At 40.2% G+C, this 26,993-nt stretch overlaps 1 protein-coding gene across 1 annotated transcript in view; it reads right to left on the bottom strand.

Moving 5' to 3' along the window:
- Positions 1–26,993, bottom strand: part of SMARCC1 (SWI/SNF related, matrix associated, actin dependent regulator of chromatin subfamily c member 1) — a 171,992-nt gene that overhangs the window by 22,869 nt on the left and 122,130 nt on the right. Inside the window, exons 22-25 of the mRNA XM_038566605.1 lie at positions 20,749–20,804; positions 18,321–18,435; positions 17,316–17,470; positions 5,531–5,665 (exon numbers count right to left, since the gene is read on the bottom strand). Of these exons, the coding sequence (XP_038422533.1) occupies positions 5,531–5,665; positions 17,316–17,470; positions 18,321–18,435; positions 20,749–20,804 (461 nt within the window). The remainder of the gene's footprint in view (positions 1–5,530; positions 5,666–17,315; positions 17,471–18,320; positions 18,436–20,748; positions 20,805–26,993) is intronic.

Genomic DNA, 26,993 nt, shown 5'->3' with positions numbered 1-26,993 from the left:
CAAAGGCAGACACTTAACCACTGAGCCACTCAGGTGACCGTAAATAAATAAAACCTTAAAAACACACACACAAAACAAAAAACCACACACACACAAAACATACATACACATACACGCCCCAACAACACTAAAAGCACCCAAGTCAGTCATCATATGCTATATGATTTTTCTCTTCTCCATTTTCCATTTCCTAGAACTGTAGACAAAGTCCCAACAGCTAAAGCTGTTTATGTGTTGTACATTCATATAAACAGGATGTTAATGAATCTGTTCATTTTCTCTCATGGCTCCAATCGGGCTCTAGGGCACCTGGTTCCACACAAAGCTGCCTATAGCCCCACTCTGAAGGCATATCCCACCGCATTCAAACTCTGCCTTCCTCTCCCCCTTCACTGCTACACTGTGTGTGCACAAAACAGCCAGAGTTCAAGTGCAACCTGAGCACGAGAGCACTTTTCTGCAGAACACCATATGCAGACACAGCTGCAATGTGCAGCCAAAGCTCACACAAAGCTCTTCTCCCAATTTAATGTGCACAGAGCAGGGAGGAGGGGAGAAAAGAGTAAAAGTCCATCTACACTGCCAGGGCCCGAAATATCAGCCAAGACTTGAAGACTCTGACTACCTGGCCTCAGAATTAAGTAAATCATCATACCTTCCTTTGAAATGTTTGGCATCAGTGACCAGACCCACAATGTCTCTTCTTTCTATACCAGGTGAATAGCACATATCAGTCAAGAGAGCAGGTTTCCGACATGGGTCACATTGGGTACTGGAGCCACTTGGAGAGAACTGGGGGGTATGGGCTCTGTCTAAAGCATTCCCATTTGTATTACAAATAAGTAATTTCATGCCAATGAAAATGGATCTGTAGGGACACATGGGTGGCTCAGTGGTTGCTGCCTTCAGCCCAGGGCATGATCCTGAGATCCAGGATCGAGTCCCGCATCGGGCTCCCTGCATGAAGCCTGCTTCTCCCTCTGCCTATGTCTCTGCCTCTCTCTGTCTCTCATGAATAAATAAATAAAATCTTGAAAAAAAAGAAAAAAAGAAAAAAGAAAAAAAAGTAAATGGATCTGTGAGCTGATCTAGTGGACTAAATGCTCTGTATCTGCAGATCACTTGACTAGGTGTATACTCGCAACTCTGAGATTAAGGCCTGAGCTGAGATCAAAAGTCAGATGCTTAACTAGCTGAGCCACATAGGTGCTCCCATATCGGATTCTTAAAGTCTAAGAAAAGATTTTTGACCTCTATTACTATATAAATAAAACTAAATGTTTAATTCAAAAACAGTACGTCTTAGAGCTATTGCTTGTAGGTAAAGATGACCAGAAATGCACCTTAAAGTGAATCAAAGCGATGTGGTGGGCAGAGGAATACCAGGCACTGAGTACAAGGCTCTGCTCCTGACTGAGACCTTCTAGTCTCAACTTTCTTAAGTGGTCATAGAGGGGATGGTAAAACCTCGCATATCTCAGAGTCTCTTGGTTATAATGAAATGAGAATGGCTCAGTTCTTTATAGGTTAGGAAATGTTAGATAAAAAACCAGATTTGACACTAGGCTCTTTCACTTACGAACTGTGACTGGAGATATATAATGAACCCTGTCCAAGCTCCAGTCTCTTCATCCCTAAGAAGGGTCAACAAAGATGTGGCATTGTATGTATCAGCATCACTGCTGCATTCTTGTCCAAGGAGATTCAAAGTAATCAGTATTTTCTTGCTCATACACATTTTGAGAGATTAAATGAGAAAATTGGGATCCCTGGGTGGCGCAGCGGTTTGGCGCCTGCCTTTGGCCCAGGGCGCAATCCTGGAGACCCGGGATCGAATCCCACATCGGGCTCCCGGTGCATGGAGCCTGCTTCTCCCTCGCCTGTGTCTCTGCCTCTCACTCTCTCTGTGACTATCATAAGTAAATAAAAATTAAAAAAAAAAAAAAAAAGAATTGTTTAAAAACAAACAAACAAACAAACAAATAAATGAGAAAATCTATATAAAGTGGTTTAACACAGTGGCTGGTCCAATAAATGATTATAAAGCCAACAAAGGTTTACAAATATAGAAAATATATAATTACTGATTACTGGCGTGCCTAAAGAAAAGGAGGCATGGATGGGGGATCCCTAGGTGGCTCAGCAGTTTGGTTCCTGCCTTTGGCCCAGGGCGCGATCCTGGAGTCCCGGGATCGAGTCCCGTGTCAGGCTCCCGGCATGGAGCCTGCTTCTCCTTCCTCCTGTGTCTCTGCCTCTCTCTTTCTATCTATGATGAATGAATGAATGAATGAATGAATGAATGAATGAATGAATGAATAAATAAATAAATAAATAAATAAATAAATAAATAAATAAATAAATAAATAAATCTTAAAAAAAGAAAAAAAGAAAAGGAGGCATGGAAATATTTACCGAACACCTACTATATGTTCAAGGCACCATGCAAAGCACATGCCATACTTCTTTAACTCCCATAATAGTCCCGCATGGAAATCACAGGTAGGAAAGTAGCCATGGCTTTGCCTGCCACAGGAAAGATAGGATAGCAATGCCTGGTGGAGAAAAAGAGGTTATGCCTTCAGTGTGCACAATGTGAATGGGAGCCATTTTGAATTTTGCAGAATTCTCTGCTTCTGAGAGTGAGCCTCCAAGCTGGCCTCAACACACTCACTTCCTAGTATTTACATCTTACCCCTTCCTGAATCCTGTCTACCCTCCAACTTAGTCCCAGAACCAGAGTTGGTCAGGGTGACTGAGAGAACACAACAGAAGTAAAGGGATGGGACTTCCAAGTTGAGGTTACAAGAAGACAGTGTGGCTTCCACCTGGATGCTCTTTCATGTTCTTGCTCTCTTTACTCATTCACCCTGGGTAAGTCCCTTCATGAACAGCACCACGAAAATCTCATGTGGTAGGAGCTGGAGCCCCTGCCAACAACCACAGGAGTAAGCTGGGAGATGGGAGCTCCAGTCCTGCTGAATCTCAGGAAGTCTGCAACCTCCTAGGGCCCCATGCCAGAGCCAACTCCCAGAAACCACATGAGACCTGGTTTTCTGTTTTCAAGCACTAAAGCCTTGGGATCATTTTTTTCCATAGCAGTAAATAACTAACACAGCTGTGTTCCTGATGGTCAGTGGCTAAGGCTAGGGACAATACCAGACCAAGGGTTTCCCTGTCCCAAATGCTGACTGAGAGAAGGAGGGCTGGCCACCAAGAGATTTGATCAGAGCAACCTTATGTGGCAGAGAGAGTCAACAGAAATGTGTTCTCATTATACTCAGACACTGGCCACTAAAAGGTTTTATGTGCTCTGATTAGAATATAACAAAAAAAAGATTCAAATAAGAAAAACACAGTGTAGCTCTGTAATTTGAGATATTTATTACAAATCCACAGCACAAGAGAAACTGTGAAGGGCCAAGAGAAGTGCAGCTATCACACTCTGCCTCTGGGACTCAGTGCAAGAAATGGGAAGGGGCAGAGGGCGGTGCTGATCTAGGAGATAGTTTCCTTGAGGGTTTAAAGAGTGGGAGATACGCAGGTTCAACCTCTAAAAAGAAAGTGACTTTGAGCTAAGAGCCCCCTGAGAATCCAGACATTGTTCTCTAAGCACCCAGTTAAAGAGTTCTGCCCATTTTCCAGGCTTATACATCAGTTCTGCTTTATGAGTAACAGTAAGGCATCTGGTTGCCAGTGGATATGACACAACTATCATGTGAATCCTGCATGTGTCAATAATCCACTGTATTATAACCCTGTTGCCCTGAGTCCACACAAAAAAAATTCATAAATGAATTTTACCACCCTCTCCCTTTCCACCCTCCTCTTTCTGTTCCCATAGGAGCACTAAACACACACACTGTGCCATCTTTTGTTTTACTTGACTGTCTTCCCCATTCAACTAAAGGGTGGGCTTTCCCATTTCTCTAGCTTCTCATGCTGATGCTGGCATACATTCATTCAATATTCACTGCAACCAGGGCCCATGATGTGCCAGTTCTGTGTTTACAAAGACACTCGATCAATTCTGCGCTCAAAGGGCATATTCTCTGGTACAGGAGATGAACATGTGAATCAGTAAATACAACACAGTGTAAATGCTCTGTTAGGCTGCCACAGCAGCAGATGGGGTAGGCAAGTCACCAGAGGGGCAGGGCTGAAAGATGCAGGAAGACGAAGTGGCCTTGCTGGTACAGGAGCAGAATGTAAATAGGTGGCACAGAGAATGAGGCCACAAGGAAAGCCTAAACGTGGCATGGCATGGCATGGCATGGCTAATACATAGAGGGTGACGGAGATGAGACTGGGGTGGCCAAGAGCTCCTACGGAAGGAGAGAGCCAGTGATGTGAGGGATACTTACGGGCTCAGGGAACTAGGGGTGGGATAGGGAAGGGAATGGGTAGAGAGTTCATGAAGCAGCCTCACTGTCCACCAGGGCCAGAATGCCTCCTGAAGTGGTAGAGACACTCGTAGGACAAAATGAAAATGGGCTATTTTGTGATACTTACTGGGCTACTCATCCTGAGGAATCTAATTGAATCCAATGTCAAGCTCCCTGCTCAGTGGAAGTCTGTTTCTCCCTCTCCTTCTAGCCCTCCCCCTCCTTGTACTGCTCCCTCTCAAATAAGTAAATAAAATATTAAAAAAGAAAGAAAGTTACCAATTCCTCTTCTAGTCAACTCATTAAAAAAACTTCTCCAAAAACTACCTTGAGGGGCACCTGGGTGGCTCAGTGGTTGAGCGTCTGCCTTGGGTTCAGGTTGAAATCTGGGGTCCTGGGATTAAGTCCTGTGTCAGGCTCCCAGTAGGGAGCCTGCTTCTCCCTCTGCCTATGTCTCTGCCTCTCTCTGTGTCTCTCATGAATAAACAAAAATTACCTTGAATAATCAACTGCTCTTCTGCCTCTATGTTTCTTACTTTTTGTTGCTTCTGTCCTCAGTTTTGGCATTTTTCAGAATTCTCTTGACCCTGTTTGGGCCTCATCCGTCTATCACAAGTGTCTAGCCCCTCCCATGCTGCTTAGAAGTTCAGCAAAGGCCTAGCTCCACCTGCCATTCATCATGCAGGAAGGGGAGGAAGACTAAGGTCACGGTTGGACCAGGGGAGGGTGTGGTTAAAAGGAGTCCCATAAACAAGACTCCTAACTCAAGATGAGATTAACTCCTACTTACTGAAGAAGACTGGAAATCAAGAAAATTCCTGAATCAGGTCTATATGAATTCTACTTTACTGGCTACAAGTAAGATATAAAAGAAGGCTGAGATCTAACTTTTGGAGAGGGAAGAATTTTATACCATGATGCATCTGGAAAGCTGAGACGTGTAAATGCTGAAGTTTAATTCATTAGTTTTAGAATGAGAACAGTGTTCCTTCTGCTTATCATCAATGACTGATAATCCCTTTGAAAGGGCAAACACAGGAAAAAGGACTAAGAGAGTAAGCTACCATTCATTTTATCTAATTTTTAGTTTATGAAAGGTGATCAGCATTTAATTGTCAGAAAGCCACTATAAACTTCCTCTTACTTACAGCCTCCTTTTCTCTGTCCATGATAGTTTCCAGCTCCTCAAAATGTCGAAGTTTGATCTCCAGTTTCTTCATCTGTGTCTCAACCAGGAGGGCCACTAGAGATTTGATCTTTCTCTCTTCCACAGCAGCCAGGTGCTAAGTATAAAAGATCATTCAAATTATTTAGGAGAACATTTGTTTAAAATACAGTAACAAAATACTGAAGTTGCTATTCAAAGTAGGGATTATCTAATTAAGAATGGTGCCCTAGATGACCTTTGTATGTCTCTACCAAACATTTATTTCAATCTAAAATGACCGTTGCTGAATTTCTGGTCCCTATGGGTATACATAACCCTTTTAACAGGGTTGTATTGTTATATTATATATATTATATATATTAATATATATATTATATATTATATATATTAATATATATTATATATATTATATATATATTAATATATATATTATATATTGTACATAATATATAGTTATTGTTACATATAATAATGTATACATTGTTATACATAATACATATATTGTTATTGTTATGTAATATTGTTATATTATATATTGTATTTTATATATATATATAGTTATTGTTATGTTTAACAATACAACCCTCCCATGGTAAACTACTCTTCTCAAAAAGAGCACATCAGGAAGGGTTGGTTTAATCAGGGCCCTGATGGGCAAAGAGGAGGACACAAGTAGCCATCTGCCACCCAATTACCTTATACCCTCACCCCTCTACTCTATGTCTCCCCTCACTATCCTTCCCTTCTTAGGAACTGTCCAGGGACAGCAAAGCAGTGGCTTCCCCCACCCCCCCCACCCAACACTCAGATGTAAAGCCTCTGCTTTCTCTCTAGTGAGTGGAACTGTGGGGGGAAAGGAAAGGAGGGGGTGAAAAATATTCCACCTCTAAGTTTGAGGAGAGGATCTGGAGCAAGAGAAACAAATACACTACAGGGTAAGAAGGTACTCTGGAAGAATGTGCTATTTGCCTGCCACAGGACAGAGGATGAGCCCTATTCATAATTCTTGCCTACTCTGCAGCACACAGAGGAAGGTACCACATTACACAAAGAAGACGAGGGGCTCGTATTTCACTGCAACTACCTAGATCTGGCAGGGGTCAATCCCACCCTCCCTAGACACCATCCCAAGAGCTACACCAACAAACTTCCAACACCATTCTTCATTCCCTTTCATTATATCTGCTGAATATATGTGCCTATTTTTCTTCTATACAAGTGAGAAGTAACATGAAGCAGTGGTCTTACCAATCTGTTTCAGAGAATCTAGAAGGAGCTAACATGCAGGAGCATTTAATATAGGCTTTTGGGAGCTAAATTAATAGACAACACTTAAATGAGCGTCTTATTTTTCACTCTTTTACAGTTAGAAAAGAGAAATGTAGTTTTATTCAATAGAGATCCATCTACAAGATACAAAAGTATAAGCAAAAGGTGACAATAAGCAGGTTTTATGAATGAATCTATAGCTGTTCATGATGCATTTGCCTAACTATACTTTGAGCTATGTATCAGTAACAAGGGTTTTTTTGAGAATTATCCAGGAAGTTGAGGACATCTCCATGTATTATTAGATCAACATGCCAAAATATTTCCTCTGAAACCTGAAAATCAAGAATTTTCAAATAGAAAGGACCATCAAATAATAGAATAAAAACTAAAAAAATACCCAGCAAGGAGTAACTCTGGAAATTTAAGACCATGAAACACAGAACAAAAGCAAATAGGAACAATGGAACAAGACTGGCAAGATGTGATAACCAAAGCTGGTGGTGTATACACAGAGAGTCATTATACTATTTGGTCTATTTCTATATATGTTCTAATAGTTCTATAATAAAGTTTAAAAAGGGGGTGGTGGCTAGGTCAACATATAGTGCCATGACAACTGGATATCCATAGGCAAAATGAATTTGGACTCTATCTCATATCATGTACAAAAATTAACTCAGTAGGTCAAAGGTAACAGCTAACACTAAAGAATTCTGAAAAGAGTGGCACCTGGGTGGCTCAGTCGGTTAAGGATCTGACTCGAGTTTTGGCTTAGGTCATGATCTCAGGGTCGTGAGATTGCTGCATGGAACCTGCGTAAGATTCTCTCTCCCTCTGCCTCTCCCACTCATGTGCTCTCTTAAAAAAAAAAAAAAAAAAAATCTGAAAAGAAAAAAGCAGGAGTAAATCTAAATGATCTTGGGGGTGAAGCAAAAGATTTCTTAGATATGATACCAAAAGGGAAAATTGAGAAGTTGGGATTCATCAAATTAAAAACATCTCTGCTTCAAAGAACCCCATCAAGAAGTTCTGTAAAAACACAGCTCACAGGGACACCTGGGTGGCTCTGTGGTTAAGCATCTGCCTTCAGCTCAGGTAGTAATCCTGGAGTACTGGGATTGAGTCCCATTATCGGGCTCCCTGCATGGAGCCTGCTTCTCCCTGTCTGTGTATCTGCCTCTCTCTGTCTCTCATGAATAAACAAACAAAACCTTAAAAAAACAAAACAAAACAAAAAAACCACAGCTCACAGACTTGTGAGAAAGTATTTGTAAATCATATGTGTGATGAAAGACTTGTGCCCAGTATATACAAAGAGCTCTTGTAACTCATGCCTTCACTCATCACAGATGAAGTGATGCTGGTTGAGGTATGGGGGAATTCAAATACAAACTGGTCAACATCTCAGACACTTGGTAAATATGGAAGATGCAGAGAGATGGAAAGCTAAGGAGTTGGGTTCAAGGAAAAACAGAAATTCCTGCAAACTCCCTTTTGAAGTGATAAAAATTGCTTCAAAATTCCAATCTTAGATTCTGCAAAGTCACACCCAAGATCAGGGGTGGTCCTGGAGAAGAATGACCAAATTGCCATCTAGCTTTAACTCAGCCCCTGCCCCTTCTCATTCTGTTAACACCACAGAGGAAGGCTGAGTTGTAGAGACAGAAACATCATCACCTGGGCATCTACATCTTATGTATATATATAAAATACTTTTTTCTTTTTATTCGGAGAACAAATTTTTATACATAGTTGGCATTCAATCAAAACAGCTGATCCACAGATGGCACAGACATTGGACTTAGCAGGCTCATGAATATTAAAGTATATTAAGATCACTATGTTTAAGAAAATATTGGAAAATATGGATAAAGAGAATTTCAATATACTCAGAATTTATATACGAATCAATATACTTGATTGAAATTGGGACTACAATATATGATAACTGAGGGGATCCCTGGATGGCTCAGTGGTTTAGTGCCTGCCTTCGGCCCAGGGTGTGATCCTGGAGTCCTGGGATCAAGTCCCACATCAGGCTCCCTGCATGGAGCCTGCTTCTCTCTCTGCCTTTGTCTCTGCAACTCTCTCTCTCTCATGAATAAATAAATAAAATCTTAAAAAATATATATATATATATATATATGATAACTGAAATAGTAATTCAAATATTAGGTTTAAAAGCAGAAGACTAATGAACCGAGAGGTCAACAAAAAATATTCAAATTGTAACAGAAAGAAAAAGAATGGGAAAAAAACAAAAACAAACCCAGAACCAAGCATAAGAAACGTGAGAAAGAGCAAAAGGCATTAACGTTTCTGTAGATGGGATCACAGGAGAGGACAGAAAATGAGGTAGAAGCCACATAGAGAACACGTGAATAACATATGAATTTGAGCTGTGAAAGCCCATTTATACATGTCTTTTCTCTTCCTTATTATTTTCTTAACATTTTTTCTCTAGCATAGTTTATTGTAAGAATACAGTATATGATACATAAAATGTACAACATACATGTTAGTGTTTGTTAATGATTAAGTCTTCTGGTCAACAGCAGGCTATTAGTAGTTAAGTTTTTGGGGGAGTCAGACACTTAACCAACTGAGTCACCCAGGCGCCCTGAACCATAGTTATTTTATTTTATTTATTTATTTTTGAACCATAGTTATTTTAAAATGAAAGTGGGAGGGGTGCCTGCATGGCTCAGTCAATCGGTTAAGCATCTGACTTCAGCTCAGGTCATAATCTCAAAGTCCTGGGATCAAGCCCCTTCCTGCTCAGCAGAGAGCCTACTTCTCTCTCTCTTTCCCCCCAATCCCTCAATCAATCAAATAAAGAAAAATCTTAAAAAAAAAAAAAAAAAGTAGAAAGAAAAACATTCTTGTTCAAGGCTACACAACTATCACGTAGCAGAAAAGGGACTTAAAACCTGTTTAAAGACTCTTCAATGTGACATAACAAGGTCTGAGGTAGAAGAGTTAGTGACTAGGTGTCTGTCTAGGCAAACGCTATTTTGCTACTTTATGCATTAAGCATGGTTTAAGTAAGCTGAAATTTTAAACAGGATGATCCTGGGTGCTGGGATTGAGCCCTGAGTTGGGCTACCCACTCAGCCAGGAGCCTGCTTCTCCCTCTCCCTCTGCCATTCCCCCTGCTTGTGTCCTCTCGCTCTCTGTCAAATAAAATTTTTTTTAAAGAATTTTATTTACTTATTCATGAGAGACACAGAGAGAGAGAGAGAGGCAGAGACACAGGCAGAGGGAGAAGCAGGCTCCATGCAGGCAGCCTGACGTGGGACTCGATCCCTCCAGGATCACACCCCGGGGTTCAAGCAGTGCTAAACTGCTGCGCCACTGGGGCTGCCCAAATTTTTTTTTTTTTTTTTTTAAAGGAAGGTGACACATATGCAGACTTGGAGGAGTTAACTGGATTATATGCTTCCTTCTTTCTTCTGCTCTGTACTTTTTGATTCTTAAAAATTAGAAATTTAAATCATGGACATGCTAAGAAAATAAAACAAAAACATTTTCTGAAACATTTTCATTAGAATGGGGAATTTTATCAGAGTAATGCTTCTGAATTGGTTGGGAACAGCCAGACTCCCAAATCTGCAGATCTGGGTTTTGGTCTTGGCTCTATGGCTAGTCACCCAACTTTGGGCTTCTCATTAACTTCTGAGGGTTTGTTCCACATCTATGAGATGAAAGAGTTCAAGAATCTCCAAAATCATCTGTGACATTATGTAGGAAACATCTTTGTCGTTAGGGATTAAATATCTACTAAGGCAGTATTCCATCTATAACATAACTTGTGTAAAAATCAAATATGCAAAAGTGGAATAAATTTATGTATTGGGTATGTAAAAGTTTCATTCCAAGACATGATATGAAACTGTATATAATCCCTTATTCGATCTCACTTGATACTGACTCCTTAAGGTTCTATTTCCAGCATTTTATACATGTTCTTTAGTTTAGTTTGATTTTTCTCCTTCATGACTAACTGTATATCTAATGGCTCAATCAGAATGTGAGGTTCAAGATTAGAGGGTTGGTTCCTAAGAGGCAGGAACCATCACACATATCTCTTTGGTACCAAACAAACCTCCCAAGGTAGTCAAGTTCAGCACATAATGGACACTCAGATACTGGTTTAATTAAAACATGGCACTTTCCAGCTTTTAGAATGGCTTTTTTAATACTTAATTTGATTCTTATAATAGTCATCTTGTCAGAAAGGCAGATCAGAAAAGCCTTCCAATTCAAACAAAATGATACAAAAAGGCTCAGAAAATTTTAGTTGCCTCAGGTAAATGGCAGAGCTGGAACTAAAAATTAAAACTTGAAATCCAATGGCCTTTTATAGTTATCTACAAACGCCTATTCAGAACAACTGATATTTTAGTGGGCGCTTTCCCTGGGAATTCTTGGAGGGACTTGTGACGGATTAAAGATGGCCACAAACTCACTGACCTTCCTTCCATGGAGAGGAGGGTCTACATTCCTCCTCCTGAATCAATGAAGGCTCTCTAACTGCCTTACCCAAGAGAGAGCAGTGGTGCCACTCTCCAGTTCCCAGTTTGGGAGCTTCACGTCCTGTCCCATGGAACTTTCCATGTAAGAAGTATGATCAACCTACTACAAAGACCACAGGGAGAGACTGAGACTCTATGAAGAGGGAACAGGACCCAGCCACCCTTGGCAAGGATGAGGACCTGAAGGATCTGTCTCATATCCCCTGGGTGAACCTACCCGAGGAGAGTACCACTACAATTGACTCATGCCACATGAGCCAGTGTTCAGGGCTCCAATTCTGTGCAATCATGAGATATAATATAACAGTTGTTTTGTTTAACTACTAAGCCTTGGTTTGGGAAGATAAATCTGGTATCTAGAAACAGGATGCTGTTTTATCAAAAACCTTCAGTGTTGCTTTGTGTCATGCAGTGGGTGCAGGCTAAAAGGACCTCAAGAAAACCACTGGTGAGAGCTTTAAGACAGAGAGGGAGAGGTTACTGGAGGCTAGAGAGAAGTCAATCTTTATTATACAAACAGCACAAAGTCTGGAAACATTGTCACTTCTAGTAATGTGGACAACAGAAAGGGTCATTAATGAACTTGTGAATCTGGCTGCAGTGATTTTCAGGCAAAACATAAACATTCTTTAAGTATTACAAGTAGCCAGAACGTTCTTGAGTATTACAAGGAACCAAAGAAGAACTATTCAGTTTCCAGGCCATCATTATTGGAAGTCAGCAATCTCCTAGACAACTCAGAGCAAACAGAGCAGGAGTTGAAAAAAGAACTGTTTCTCATCGCTAGTTGCTCCCAGCAAGGGTCTGAAACTACCAAATGGCTTCAGGACAAAGATAAAATCCAGAGCGCTACCAGTTAACTACTACCTCAGAGTTAACAGCACCAGGTGTGCTGTAAGAGCTTCTGAACCAAGTGCATGGTAGGATTTCTAAGAACCATAAGGTTATATCTGCCCCTTGGACCCTCTCTACTAGATAGGAGGATGTCCAAGTATCTTTAAGAACAGGTCTCCTATGTTCTGTATTACCATAAGCTAATGTTTTCCATCAAGTTGGGAGTTTTTAATCAGCCATAATTCCCCCCAACCCTTCCTTTTTTTCCCCTGTCTCTTTCACTCTCTCCTCTCCTTCTGGGACTCTTCTAACAGGTAAAGAAAGCCCCTTAGTAGCAAAACTGGGCTGTGTTTTTAATGGAAAAGAACAAAGACTGAGAGGCAGAATCCAAAGCCCAGAGTTCCAAGTCAAAAGCTGGAGAGAGTTAAGTCACAGAGGGCAGGACTGGGCCCTGGTGAAGACCAGCAGGAGAAACGTGCACCCGACTAGACTTCAAAGTTGCTGTGAACCACGACTGCTCTCTTGGTGCTTCCCATCTTCATATTTCTTGAACGTGAATGCAGTCTTTTTCCACACATCCCACCACTGTTATGTCAGAATTTGTTATGTCAAATTCTTCCAACTGAGAATACCAACATTCAAGGAGCTTCATCTATACATGGACTTGATTTAGAGAAGATCTCAGAATCCTCAGCCTTAGCTTGATATCATAAACATGAAACAATGGAACATTTACTTTTCAACTGGGAGAAATGTAGGTGATTTGTGACCAGAGGGCAGACTGTGGGGGTTTAGGTGGAATGCCTTCCATCTAGAGGTCTGGTCCATGATCCCTGCACCTTGAATCTGGATAGAACTTCTGACTGGTAGAGCTGGGTCGAGGTTATACAGTGCCAGGTTGGAGGCCCAAGCCCCCAAGATGCTGGCAAGTTCCCATTCTCATTGCTCAGGACACTCTTCTTGTAAAGTTACAGGCTTCCATGTAAAAAGTCCAATTACTGTGATACCATCCTAATATGAAGAAGCCTAAGATTACTTTGTAGATTAGCTGTGTGGAGATGGTGATGCCAGCCAGTCCCATGGTACAAGCACCCCGTGAAGGCATCAGACACAGGAGTGAGGTTGCCCCAGGTCCTCCCTCACAGCCCAACCCTGAGCAGACCCAGCCAGTGCCATAGAGCACAGGACTTTTCCAGCTAAGTCTGCCTGAGTTTCTCACTCAAGAAAATGATACAATACAAAGAGAGAGAGAGAGAGAGAGAGAGATACAATACAATACAATAAAGTGATGATGGTCTTCAGCTGCCAGGTTTTATGGTGGTTCCACAGCCATGGGTAACTGGGGCAAAAGCACAGCTGATACTTAGGTTATGGATTCCTAAAGGTCTGATAGCAGTGATGACCAGGGACTTCCCAAGAAGAGCTATAGGGAACACCTCTTTTTTCACATACTGTCTTTATGGAACTTAAGAATGACGAAGTCTGGGAGCGTGCCACAGGTGCACGCTATGTGGAGAAACAACCTAAAAGAGCTTAATAATAACAAAGAGGTAACTTGGCTGTAATAGAGTTGAGGTGAACTTTATATAACAAAATACGGATTTTAGTTAGTAGAACAGGAGTAGATTCTGTTTAGTCATATAAGGATGAAAGTGAATAGGGCTAATTGTAGGCAAAATGATCAAAGAGGTCAATTTTAACTTCTGTCTTCTCTTCACAGGATCAAGTAAAAAGATACAGTTTCAATGATCAATGTGTATTGTGCCAATCAGTTTCAGTCAATACTTAACTGATAAAGCCTTAGGAACATACAATGAAAAAAATTTCCTATCTCAATAAAGAATTTCAGGTAAAAAGGGAGCAAGTAAGAGGTACCACTGAGGGATGAAAAAGAATTTTCCTGTTACTCCAGAACCAACCCTAGTGGTTGGTTCTAGAGGAAACATCTGTAGTCTTAAGAAAATGTGATCTCAGTTATCTTGGAAGAACCCAATCCTATTGCTGCTGAAAAAAGAGAACATATTCTAGTTTGGGGGGTTTCCAGTTTATTCTAGCAATAGTTCTGGACTCTGCCTTCCAGCTAAACCTAAGCACCCAGATGCAAGGGAGGTAGAGCACCTAGCCAATGACGTTCCTTCTCACACCCACACACCACTCTTCAGGTGTGTCAATTCACAGCTTGTCAGTAGGTGCAATGAAGAAATGGATATGCTATGGAAGAGTCCCTCATATGGCAAGGATGGGAAAAGCCAGAAAGCATGCCCACCCTCCCTATGTGTTGTGAAGCTAGATTCAGAACCTATAATTAAGACTCCATGTCAGTGTGACAAACAATTAAAATGTATCAAGGAAAACTCTTAATAACAAAGCTGTTTATAGATACAGAAGAACAAAAAGAGAATAAGAGAAAACTTGGATTGGCTAGATAAGCTGTACTAATTACAGTAATTTCAGTGAATTCCTTACCCTTAATTCCCATGTAGCACAAAGATGATTATGTGTGCTGTGAAATGCATCAGACCCAGCTGTAAGTGACACTGAACAGTTCACGCATGCCAAGTCATGCATCACACGCATGTGTATTACTCACAGATCTGTGGAAAATGCAGCTGTCATGAGAATAAAAGATCTAAGTTCTCAGGTATCAGAAATAAGAGTGAGGATAAGGGAGTGAAAATTCAGTGACCTGGAAGGAAAATGTCTCTAGACTCTTCTAAACCTCCTACAGAATATCTAAGGACCAGGGCAACTCCATAAAAGCAGTAAAGGAATCAAACAGCTGTGGCAAGGTGGTCAGGAGTGCACAGCACACAAACTTCTGTGCCCAAAGCATTCTTAACAGCTACGAGGCCATCATGTTTTCATCAGACATGAAAACATCATGAAGCATCTGTAAAATGTTTATGGAATCTACCATTTTATTTTAGTTCCTTCTCTGGCAACCTCCAGTGAAGCAGACAGAGTGGCAGAAAAGGAAGAAATAATGGAAGGGAGAGAGGAAGAAAAAGATCTCTGTGAGAGGGAAGCGGTTTAGTATAAAGCCCAGCTGGAGACGTCACAGTGGATTCTGTCTATGAGACCTAAAAGCAACAGTTCAGGTCAAACAGACAAGAAATGACCCTTGAGAACTGAGAAGGGTCCTGAGCATGAAAAACTCATGAATTCCACAGTGAAGAGTTTAAAATTTTAGCATGAGAGAGTTAGAGAATTTATTTAAGAAAGTATCATGTTCCTGTTTGGATTTTTAAAGATTTTTCTGCATATTGTATGATTCCATTTACATGAAGTCAAAAAAGCAGAAAGTAACCCATGGTATTAGGAGACAGGCTAGCAGCCACTCCTGGGGCAGGGGTGTGGCAGACACAGTAACTGGAAGGGAATATGAGGAAAGTTCTAAAGGCTGGAAATTTTATGCTGCTTGATGTAGGTGCTGTAGTGCCAAGCCCATAGGTGGGGGCTCAGTCTGCGAAAAATTCACTGACTGTAGACATATATTCAATAGACTTATTCAAATATAAGTTATACTTCAATGGAAATTTTAAAAATGAAAAAAAAATTACTCGAGCTAAAAACAGAGAATGGGCTAAAACAGGCAACAGATGATGGAGGTCGGCCTAAGGGAGCAGTGAAGGGGCTGGCCATCACCAGCAGAACTGACACACCAGGAAGGATTTGGTGCCTTACCAGCCATGGAAAGTGAAAGAATGAGAGGAGACTGAGAGGACCCCTGCAGGTCTGAAGATTGGGAGGATGGCATGCTGTCTCCTGACAAAAGTCACAAAGGACAAAAGCCCTCCTGGCCCCCAGCTCATTTACAAAATAAGCCCAAGGCAATCTTTAAGGTCCCTAGTAACAGTCTGATCAACCAGAACTTAACTCAGAGACAAGGAGGTGCCAAAGAGTCCAACCAGGCAGAAGAAAGAGAGGCCCCCAAAATAGCTTCCAATGAAGGAGCAAAACCAAATGAACGTGAAACCACTGTCAAATTGAGGACTCGCTTTGTCAAGAGTGCACCCTCAGTAATTCCAACAGGCAGGGGACGGTAGAGAAGAGAATACCTAATACTGCAACTAAATCACCATGAAGATCAGGAGGGATCTTTCGAAGAGACTGGGAAGTGTGAACACACAGGACCTCCTGCTACTCAACAGGTCCCATCAGCCAGGGTAGGGGTCAGGACTGACAGAGCACAGCTGTGCCTGTAAATACCCCTCCATGGTTGGCACCTCTGCCCAATGGGCAGACACTCAAAATGAAGGTCTTGTGGTTTTAACTGGGTCATCTGTGGGTTTATTATAAATCATGCATCACAGATTAAACACTTGGAGAGGTAGTCTGCAGCAGCTGAACAGTCTGTGGGTATTAAAGTTCATGAAAGAATATCTTTACCAATGGATTAAGAACAGCTCAAGATAAAACGATTAGGTATGTTCCAGTAAATACTGCTCAAAATGTGGGAACCTACAATGGAAGGAAGCTACTTCTAAGGGTAAGATGGAGAAGGGGTGAAAAGGTTTTTTTTTTTAAACTTCACATACTCATGCCTGGAATGCTTTAAAATGCTAAATTAACACAAAGTGGGGAAAATAACATTCTCCTTTCTTCTTAAATATGCTGTGAAGCCAATACTAGGTTATAAATAGAGAAAAACCACCCCCAGAAAAGCTGGCAAATTCAAGAAGGAAAAAAAGTTATTTTAGGTCCCCCTCTCTCCTTTCAGTCTGTAAGAGCAGGGTGAAGTATTTATACAAGGAAACAGATTTTTGTCTTAAAAATCACAAATATTTCAATCAAGCAGAAATTGGAACAATAGCCCAAGACAAGGTCTGCAGGCAAACAAGAGGGACTTTTAAATTCTGCCTTCCATCTCTGCAGTGTCCACAAGCTGAACTGGGCCGAGAGCTGAGCAGCACGAGGAATGCCTGGAACACACACTCCTCCCACCCAGAGCAGATCTGCAACTTGCTCCCCCCCTCCTGCCTATGAATTCTTAACCTAAAAATGCCGGTCAAGCAGTCATCTCCTGTTGGGTGCAAGGCTCTTTGTACTAACGTTCCCAATAACTGAAAACAAGGAGACCATTCACGGCTGAAGGGAGCCTGGCAAGGGCTGTGAGCGGCAAACCTTGGCTTTGGTTGCAGCGGAGGCAAGAGCAGCTGCTGCGGCCGTGGCTACATTTCCTTCGGAAATTTCGTGCTCTACTTTCTTCTTCCCGAGATCGCTTTCTCTTTCTTTACAAGTATCAGTGAGTTCCTTGTTCTCCTCAGTTTCCTTTTCTTCTGAAAGAAATCAGAAGACTTTATTACCAGTGTGCCCAGTCTCAATAAGCCACCGTACTTCTCACCTCCGTCAGGACAAACTAGGACTGAGGTTACAAAGAGATCTCAGTGCCGCCTTCTTCTAAGATTTTTGCAGAACCATTCCACGCATGAGAGTGCCCCCCTATCTGAGACGAATTTTCTAAATAACACGGTTGTCTCCCGACAGTTCTCTAAGCTCTCTGTGTAGTTCCTGAGGAAATAAAGGGAACTAAGCCCAAACACCAATTAGATCAGTCAATGAAAGGCTCCGGGAAGCCCTGGGTTCCACAGGAAACCAAAAGCTGAGAACAAAGCACTTCCGCAAGCTTTCAGAGCCAGGCATGATGGATCCACTGGCCACTGCCACGGATACCAAAATGGCAGGTCTGTGTGCTGACTTCTGTCTCGCCGAACAACTTGTCTATGTGCTACTGACAATGAGGCATTAGCACTGGTGCTTAGGAGCAAAATAAAACTCAAACTTCAATGGATATTTACTGTTACATTAAGAAATAACCCCAAATGTCTGAGGGAGTATTTCTGTATAATTAAACTGCCCACATTTCTCCAGTGCTTTCCAGTTTTACATAATAAAGTCCAAAGAGGGGCTGCTGCCTGGGGGCTCAGTGAGTTAGGCATCTAAACTCTTGATTTCAGTTCAGGTCATGATCTTGGGGTTGTGGGACTGAGCCTAACATTGGGCTCCACACTCAGTAGGGAGTCAGCCTGAGATTCTCTCCTTCTTTTGGTGCCCCTTCCCTTGTTCTCTCTCAAATAAATAAAACCTTTTTAAAAAACCCATTAAGTCTAAAGAGTTTCCTTGAATTACCTGATTTAGTATCCTCACTAACTTCACTGTCCTGCTCCTTCTCACTATTTTTTTCATTTTCTCCATCTTGTGCTTTATCACCTTCATCTGTTTCATTTTCCCCTTTGTTTTCTGCCTGAAAGTGGTACAAAAGAAGAGAACAGAAGAGTGAGCAAAAAACAGTCCTTCTACAAGTGACATTACCTTAGAGTAAAAAAGACTATTATTTTGGGCAGGAAATGAACTAGGTCCAGAAAGGCGTTGAAGAGAAGAGCTGGAAAAGAAATAAATTTAAAGAAATACCTTTCACTTCCTTAATACCTGAGTGGTCACAAGTCAATATGCCTCCAAAACACACAGTCCTTGCCCTCTCTGTGCCCTCTGCTATAAAGCCAGGATGTCCAAAAGATGTCACTGAAATTAGTGTCTATTACTTATTGGTTAAACAGATAAAGGCTTAATAAATAAATGAATTATTGACTACTTGTCCAAAAGGACCAAGAGCATTTAAACTGGACTTTATCAACCGAGAAGCAAGATGGAATGCTGCCAAAATAAAAAAGCAGACAAAGCCCTTTAATCCAGACGTCTGCTAATGGTTTTTGGGAAGAGCCACAACAGGGCATCAGTGATGATGCTCTGGGAACTGAAAACTTTAATTCCTCTGGTCAGAATTTGGTTTCATTTACAGATTTTGAAATCCCTCTGACCTCGGACAAATCATTAACATTGTCTATAAAATGAAGAGGGATTATCATCCACTTGCTGAGACTGTTTAGGAACCAGATGAATTCATAAATGTAAAGTATAAAGCATAATATTTAGAAAAGTTTAAGGACTATAATTAATTTTACTGTTATCCTCAACCACTCCTTATTTATATACAATTTTAAAACAATATATGTAATCAAGATCTTAAATCTTAGCCTGTATATGTTCACTCAAATAATGAGTGAAAGCTCATCATGTGCTCCTAATCTTTTTTTATTGAAGTATGGCTGACATACAAGGTTATACTAGGTTCAGGTGTATGACATAGTGATTTGACAATTTTATACATCACACAATGCTCCATCAATCTAGTTACTGTCACCATACCTTATTACAACATTGACCATATTCTCTATGCTGTCCTTTTCAATCCCATGACTATTTTATAATGGGAAATTTGTACCTTAAATTTCCTTCACTACTTTGCCCATCTCTCTAACCCCCTTCTCCTCTGGCAAGCACCAGCTTTTCTCCATATTTAGATTCCACATATAAGTTAAATATTAACAGTAGCGGTCTTTCTCTGACTTATTTCACTTAGTATAATAATCCCTAGGCCCATTCACGTTGTGAATGGCAAGATTTCGTTCCTTTTTATGGCTAATGACATTCTTATGTGTGAGATTCACACCATTTCTTTATGTATTCATCAGTGAGCATTTGAGTTGTTTCCATGTCTTGGCTATTATAAATAATGCTGCAGTGAACATAGGAGTGCACATATCTTTTTGAATTAGTGTTTTTGTTTTCTTTGGATAAACACCCAGTAGCAGAATTGCTGGATGATACCATAGTTCTATTTTTAACTTTCTGAGGAAGTTCCACAGTTTTCTAGAGTGCCTGCACCAATTTACATTCCCATCAACAGTGTACGAGGGTCCGTTTTCCCCACATAACTGCCAACACTGTCTTTTTGATATTAGCTTTTCTGATTGGTCTCGTTGTGGTTTTGGTTTGCATTTCCCTGGTGATGGGTGATTATTGTGTATCTTTTCATATTGTCTACTGTCCACTTGGATGTCTTCTTTGGAAAAATGTCTATTCTAGTCCTTTGCCCCTGAATCCTGAAGAGGCTTTGAAATCTTGTGGTACCTTTCAGAGCCTCTCTGAGTCAGAGATGGGGTCACAAACACAGGAGGCACTCTTATGATGCCTTCTGTACACTGGCTTTCGCATCTCTCCTCCACTGCCAATGGGATCTTTGATCCCCTCTCCTCTTATTTCAATTTTGATCTTTATAGTTCTACCTGCTGTTTAAAATCTACTACAAATATCACCTTCTTATTAAGACCATTTTGATTATTTTCCTGCTGGCAATTAACTCTCCTACAAAAATCCCTTAATCTAGAATTCTCTTCTAGCACGAGTATAGGACCAAACTCTGTAATTCAATATTCATAAAAACCACAATTTTATATTCATTTTCCTAATTGTGCCTGAAAGGGATATAAGAGAAGAGGTTGAGGAGTGGATAAACCTTCCCTGAACAAGTGAAAAATGTCCTATATTATGCTTTGGGAGAATTATACCTTTAAACTGGCAAAGTCCAATGGCTGCTAGAATCATCAATAGTTCCCTAAGAGAGATCAAAGACCAAAACCCAAAGCATTATGCTATGAAAGGCAAGCTCTTTCTGCATCTTTTCTGTCATAGGAGAATTCAAACAGAGAGGCTTTACCTTTTCAGGATGCTGACCATCAGTATCTGCTTCCATTTTTTCCTCTTCAGCTCCTTCTAGAAGCAAAAGAGCAAAAAAAAAAAAAAAAAAAAAAGTAACACAATACAGAAAGAGGCAAAAGCTATCATACAGCTGTGAGTGCTTGAAATACAAGTATGTATGATAACATAGACAACTCTCACAGCCCTAAGGCTGAAGTCTAGCATAAAACACAGACTTTATATTAATTTCAAAGTTCAAAAACAGGGATGCCTGGGTGGCTTAGCAGTTGAGCATCTGCCTTCGGCTCAGGTCGTGATCCCAGGGTCTAGGATCAAGTCCCGTATCACACTCCCCACAGGGAGCCTGCTTCTCCCTCTGCCTGTATCTCTCTCTGCGTCTCTCATGAATAAAGAAATAAAATCTTAAAAAAAAGAACAAAACCCAAAACAGATGGTGGTAATCAACAGTGTTAGAAATCAGGACAGCGCTAACCACAGAAGGGGTGTGCAGACAAAAAGTGGGTTCAAAGTGGGGCCTGAGATGCCAGGAATGATCTGTTTCTTGATCTTAGGGCTGTTTATATGAATGCATTTAGTTTGTGAAAATGCATAGAGCTGCCCACTGAGGGTTCTGTATGTATAAAAATAAAAAACTCAAAAGAATTTTCAGCAAAAAAGAGACCCAAATAATTTATTACTATTTAATGCTTAATGAGTATATATTCAGAGTATTTTGAGTTGAGTACTGGAGAAATAATGCTAAGCTGGATAGACATGAACCTCTGGAGCATCACATTCTGGCCAGAGAAGACAAAAACCAACAAATTCATCACAGATGTACATGGATGAAATGCTATGAGAAGCACAGAGGGCATGGCTATTTCAGTCAAGGAAGAATAAATGGTTACATGAGCATTTTCTAGGCAGATGCAGCTAGGGATGTGTGGGGAATACAAGTATAGAGAAGGACATTTCAAGGGAAGATACAGAAAGACTAAAGGGTACGGGGAAAATGTGAGTCCTTGGTGATGACTTAGAAAGGGGGAACAGATAGGAAAAATCAGGAGAAGGGAGATAATCCTGGTAAGAGCCTTATGAGAAAGAGCCTTGAATGTGTTACTAAGGGAGTCTTAACCATATGCTGTAGCTAAGAAGTTAATGATTTTAAAAACAAAGATAACACAATCATATATATTCATATATATATTTGATTATATGATACATAACATATAATAATATAATACATAATATATTATGATATATAATCAATATATATGATTAACCAAATATATATAATTATACATATGTATATATATTTGGTTTTAGAATTTTATACAGGAACAATTATTTTATATAGGACGGTTTATTGTGGTTTTAAATAGAAACACTCAAATAACCTACAGCTTAAACTTGAATATTATCCTCTTGTAAATGACAAGACTAATAGTATTTATCTTCAGTGGGACCACTTAAACGTATCTAAACAAATATATTTAAAATAGTGTTAAAGAAAAAAAAATAGTATTAAAGTCATTGAAAAGGAAAATCCTTCTTGCTCTAATTCTTACAGATGGAAGCAGACTGCTCCCAGAATTCTGACTTACCAAGAGCTCCAGGGGACAGGATAGTTTGGGATATCATGAATCTCACATAAGGTAGATTACCACCTTCCAAGAGACTACAGTGCAGGAGTGAGACCAGAGTGTGGAAGAAGTGGAGCCAGATCTGTATTTGGATCCTGTACCTGGATCAAGTATTTGGAAAATTGGAAGGGTAAGGTCATACCCAGATGTATTCACTTAGAGTAGCTCAGCACTGGGAAGTAGAATCCTGGACTAACCAGGTCCAGGGCAGACAAATGGGATCTCAAGCCAGTGGCAACCCCTGGCTACTAAGAGAAACAAAATCCTCTACAGACTGTTTCTCCAACCCCAACTGTAGCCGTCGAAGTGATGAGCTTACAAAGAGCAAAACACCAGGAAAGGAAGCCAGGAGAGGATGCCTGGGTGGCTCAGCGGTTTAGCGCCTGCCTTTGGCCCGGGGCGTGATGCTGGAGACCTTGCATGGAGCCTGCTCCTCCCTCTGCCTCTCTCTCTCTCTCTCTGTGTGTCTTTCATGAATAAATAAATAAAATCAGAAAGAAAGAAAGAAAGAAAGAAAGAAAGAAAGAAAGAAAGAAAGAAGAAAGAAAGAAAGAAAGAAGGACGGAAGGAAGAAGGAGGAAGGAAGGAAGGAAGTAAGGGCGGAAGGAAGGAAGGAATAGGAGGAAGGGGCAAAAGCCCGAAACAAATAAAGAAAAGCCCTCCCTCACTCTTTCCTCTTTCCCTTCAGCGCGGCCTCGATTGCCGTTCCGGTCTTGCACTTTCCCTTTCTTTCCCCATTTCCTTTCCTGTTCCCTGTCCTTTCCCTTTCCTTTTCCTTCCCGTTCCTCCCTTTTCACTTCCTCTTTCCTTTTCCTTTCCGTTCCCCTTCCCTTTCCATTTCCCTCTTCCTTTTCCTTTCCTCTTACCTTTGCACTTTTCCTTTTCCTTCCTTTTCCTTTCCCTTCGCTTCCCTCCACTAGCACAGAGCAGCAACATTAATCGACAGTTTCAGCACTCAAGGATTGCCAAGATGAGATCTGCCAGATCCCAAATCTAGCAGTCATTGATAGGATGGATAATTAAAATAGAGAATCATAAAGGTCTCCAATCAATAAAAGAGTATCAGAGATGTACAGAGATTTTGTTTTAAATCCAGAAGATCAAAAATTTTTCTAGAAATGAAGGGAAACAATATACCAAGTGAAAAGAAAAGTACAAAGCTATAAAATATCTCTAAAAGAAATGATCCATACAGAAACCACAAAAATGGGAAATACAAAAGCATAAAAGAAGACAAACTAAGCAAAAGCAAATCCAAGGAACAGTGGCATTTTCCCAGTATTATTACTTAATATATGAATTAAGAATAGAGCATTATTAGAAATGGAAGGTGAAAAAAAAAAAAAGAAATGGAGGGTGACAATGTAATAAAGTAAAGGTTTAATTCACCAGAAAATTTTAATTTTTTATAACTTTTGGGAACCTAATAAAAGAGAATCAAACTATATAGTGCAAAAACTGACAGAATGGCAGGACAGAAAAGGAAATGTGCCTCATAGTGAGGATTTGAATATATTTTACTCAATTAAGATCAACAGTGGGTGTAAATGCAAAAAGACAGTTCAAGTGCATATGTGTAGAATTCAATGCCCCCCAATCAGAGAATACAGACCTATTTAATTTCAAGCTCACAAGTAACATTAAAAAATACTGATCACGAATTAGGTCAAAGAGCAAGAGTTAACAATTAAAAAAAAAAAAAAAAAGAAATCAATGACACACAGACCAAGGTCTCTCAGCATAATGCAAATGAAATGAGAAGTTTATTTTTTTTTTAAGATTTTATTTATTTATTCATGAGAGACACAGAGAGAGAGAGAGAGAGAGAGAGAGAGAGAGAGAGAGAGAGAGAGAGAGAGAGGCAGAGACACAGGCAGAGGGAGAAGCAGGCTCCATGCAGGGAGCCCGACGTGGGACTTGATCCTAGGTCTTCAGGATCACACCCCGGGCTGAAGGCAGCACCAAACCGCTGAGCCACTGGGGCTGCCCGAAATGAGAAGTTTAAAACGTGTAGATACATTTCTCTATGCTCAGAAATTTAATTTTGGGAATCAGTAAAAATAGCACAAAGAGGGAAATGTAAAGGTTCCTTAAACTTACATCAGAAAAGAAAAACATGCTTGATGTTTACATGCTCTATGTTCCTGAGAAGCAGAAAAAGAATAACAGAATATAGAAGGTACAGAGAAAAAAATAACAATGATAAAAATAAAAGAAATAAAAAGCAAAAATATGACAGAGTTAAAACATACAACAAAGTCAATATATCCTAAATTTGGTTCTTTGAAATAATAAAATTGATACATCGGTGTGACAGATCAAGAAAGAGAAAAGTGGGGGATCCCTGGGTGGCTCAGCGGTTTGGCGCCTGCCTTCGGCCCAGGGCGCGATCCTGGAGTCCCGGGATCGAGTCCCGCGTCAGGCTCCCAGCATGGAGCCTGCTTCTCCTTCTGCCTGTGTCTCTGCCTCTCTCTCTCTCTATGTCTATCAGGAATAAATAAAAAAATAAAATTAAAAAAAAAAAAAAGAAGAAAGAGAAAAGTGGCACAAATTAATTATATCAGGACTAGAAGGTCATAACTATTAACAAGGAAAAGGTCAAAATAAAAGTGACAAAGTACTCCGAAAAACCTTATGCTAAATAGAAAAATTAGAATAAATGGACAAATTATTAGTAAATGTATATTACCAAAGAGATTCAAGAAGAAAAAGAAGTGCTGAAAATTCTCATAAGAAAAAAAAAATTTAAAAACTTAGACCAAACCACTACAGGTCCGGATGTTTTTACTGGGGTATTTCTAAAAAAACTTTTAGGGAACAGAGGGTTACAATCTTAAACTTTTCTAGAGAACTGAAGAGAGAATACCCCCTAACTCATTCTGAGTCCAGTATAACCTTGATTCACAAATCAGATACAGACAACAGATAAGGTATATTAGAGCCAGTAGGCTGAATCTCACTCATAATCACAAATGAAAATTTCCTAAGCAAAAAATCTGAAAATAAAATACAGCAGTGTATAAAAAGGTACATTATGACAAGTTAATATGACAGTATCAGAAAGATAATTTAACACTTACAAGTATAGACTTATTTGATCACACCCATGAAGTATCTGATAAAACTCAGTATCTTAAAAAAAAAAAAACACTCAGTATCTTTGATGACAAGATCTTGGAAGACCAAGGATATAAGGAAAGTTCCTAAGCCCCCAGAAGCCTGTTATCAATAATCCTACAACAATGTCATCCCTTCCTGGAGAGATGCCTATAGTATCTCCTCCAAAATCAAGAGCAGGACATGGTAACAGTATTACCATGTCCCTTCAATGCTGCCATAATGATTGTATCCCAAAGTAGTCAATTAAGAAAACAAAGCAAGCAGTTATTCTATTCTCTATAGAGAATAGAACTGTATACCTGAAAGAATCTGCAGAAGTTACTAGAAATAATCACACGGTAAGGTAGTTAGCTAGGTAGTTAGCTATAAAATTAACGTGCAGAAGCAACCGCTTTTTCACATGTTAAAAACCAATTCTAAAAATAAAAAAACAATTCTAGGGCACCTGGGTGGCTCAGTGGTTGAGCGTCTGCCTTCGGCTCAGGTTGTAATCCCAGGGTACTGGGATCGAGTCCTTCATTAGGCTGCCTGGAGGGAGCCTGCTTCTCCCTCTGCCTATGTCTCTGCCTCTCTCTGTCTCTCATGAATAAATAAAATCTTAAGAAAAATATTCTAGATAAAGACAAAAGAAAAGAACAAAACTTGAATATTTTCAACATAACAAAAAGCGTTAATCATAAAATAAAGGACTAACTTCACTCTATTATTTTTTAAAAATAGATTTATTTGTTTGAGAGAGAGAGAACGTGCGTGGGGGATAAACAGGGAAGAAGAAAGAATTTCAGTAGGGAGCCTGATGTGGGGCTCAATCCAACAAACCTGAGATCATGACCAGAGCTGAAACCAAGAGTCAGTCACTTAACCAATTGAGTCAACCAGGCATCCCAACTTCACTCTACTAAAATCAAGGACTTCTTTTCATTAAAAGATGCCAAAAAGAAAGTACAAGTAACCAAAGAGGAGAAAACACAGGCAGTACAGCAACTAGAGCAATATATCAAATTTATAAAGCAAACCATAAAAACTATTAAAAAGTGAGCAAAAAGACAAAAACTGTTGTGCTACAGAATGAAATATATATGACCAGAAAACAGAAGATACTCAAAGGAGTTACAGAGAAGTGTAATTTAAAACCACAATGGAAGGGCATCTGGGTGGCTCAGTCGGTTAAGTGATTGCCTTTGGCACAGATGGCCAGGTCCTGGGATTGAGGGCCCTGTGTCAGGCTCCCTGCTCTGCGGGGAGCCTGCTTCTTCCTTGCCCTCTGCCACCCCCCTTGCTTGTGCTCTCTCTCAAATAGTTAAAATCTTTAAAAAAGTAAAATCACAATGAAATGTCATTTTACACCCACTACATCCATAGAACCCAACACTAGGAAGTGTATGATCAAGTGTTATGATCCAAGTGTCAACTGATACACTCACTGGGGAAAAAACTAAAATCTCCAAAAACCCTACAACTCGCAGGATTAGTCCACCACAAAATAAGAAGTTATAAAAGA

Source organism: Canis lupus, chromosome 20 (assembly GCF_011100685.1).
Source record: "Canis lupus familiaris isolate Mischka breed German Shepherd chromosome 20, alternate assembly UU_Cfam_GSD_1.0, whole genome shotgun sequence".
Classification (NCBI taxonomy): Eukaryota; Metazoa; Chordata; class Mammalia; order Carnivora; family Canidae; genus Canis; species Canis lupus.
Note: the sequence above shows the minus strand (reverse complement) of the source record. Positions and strands in the feature narration are given on the sequence as shown.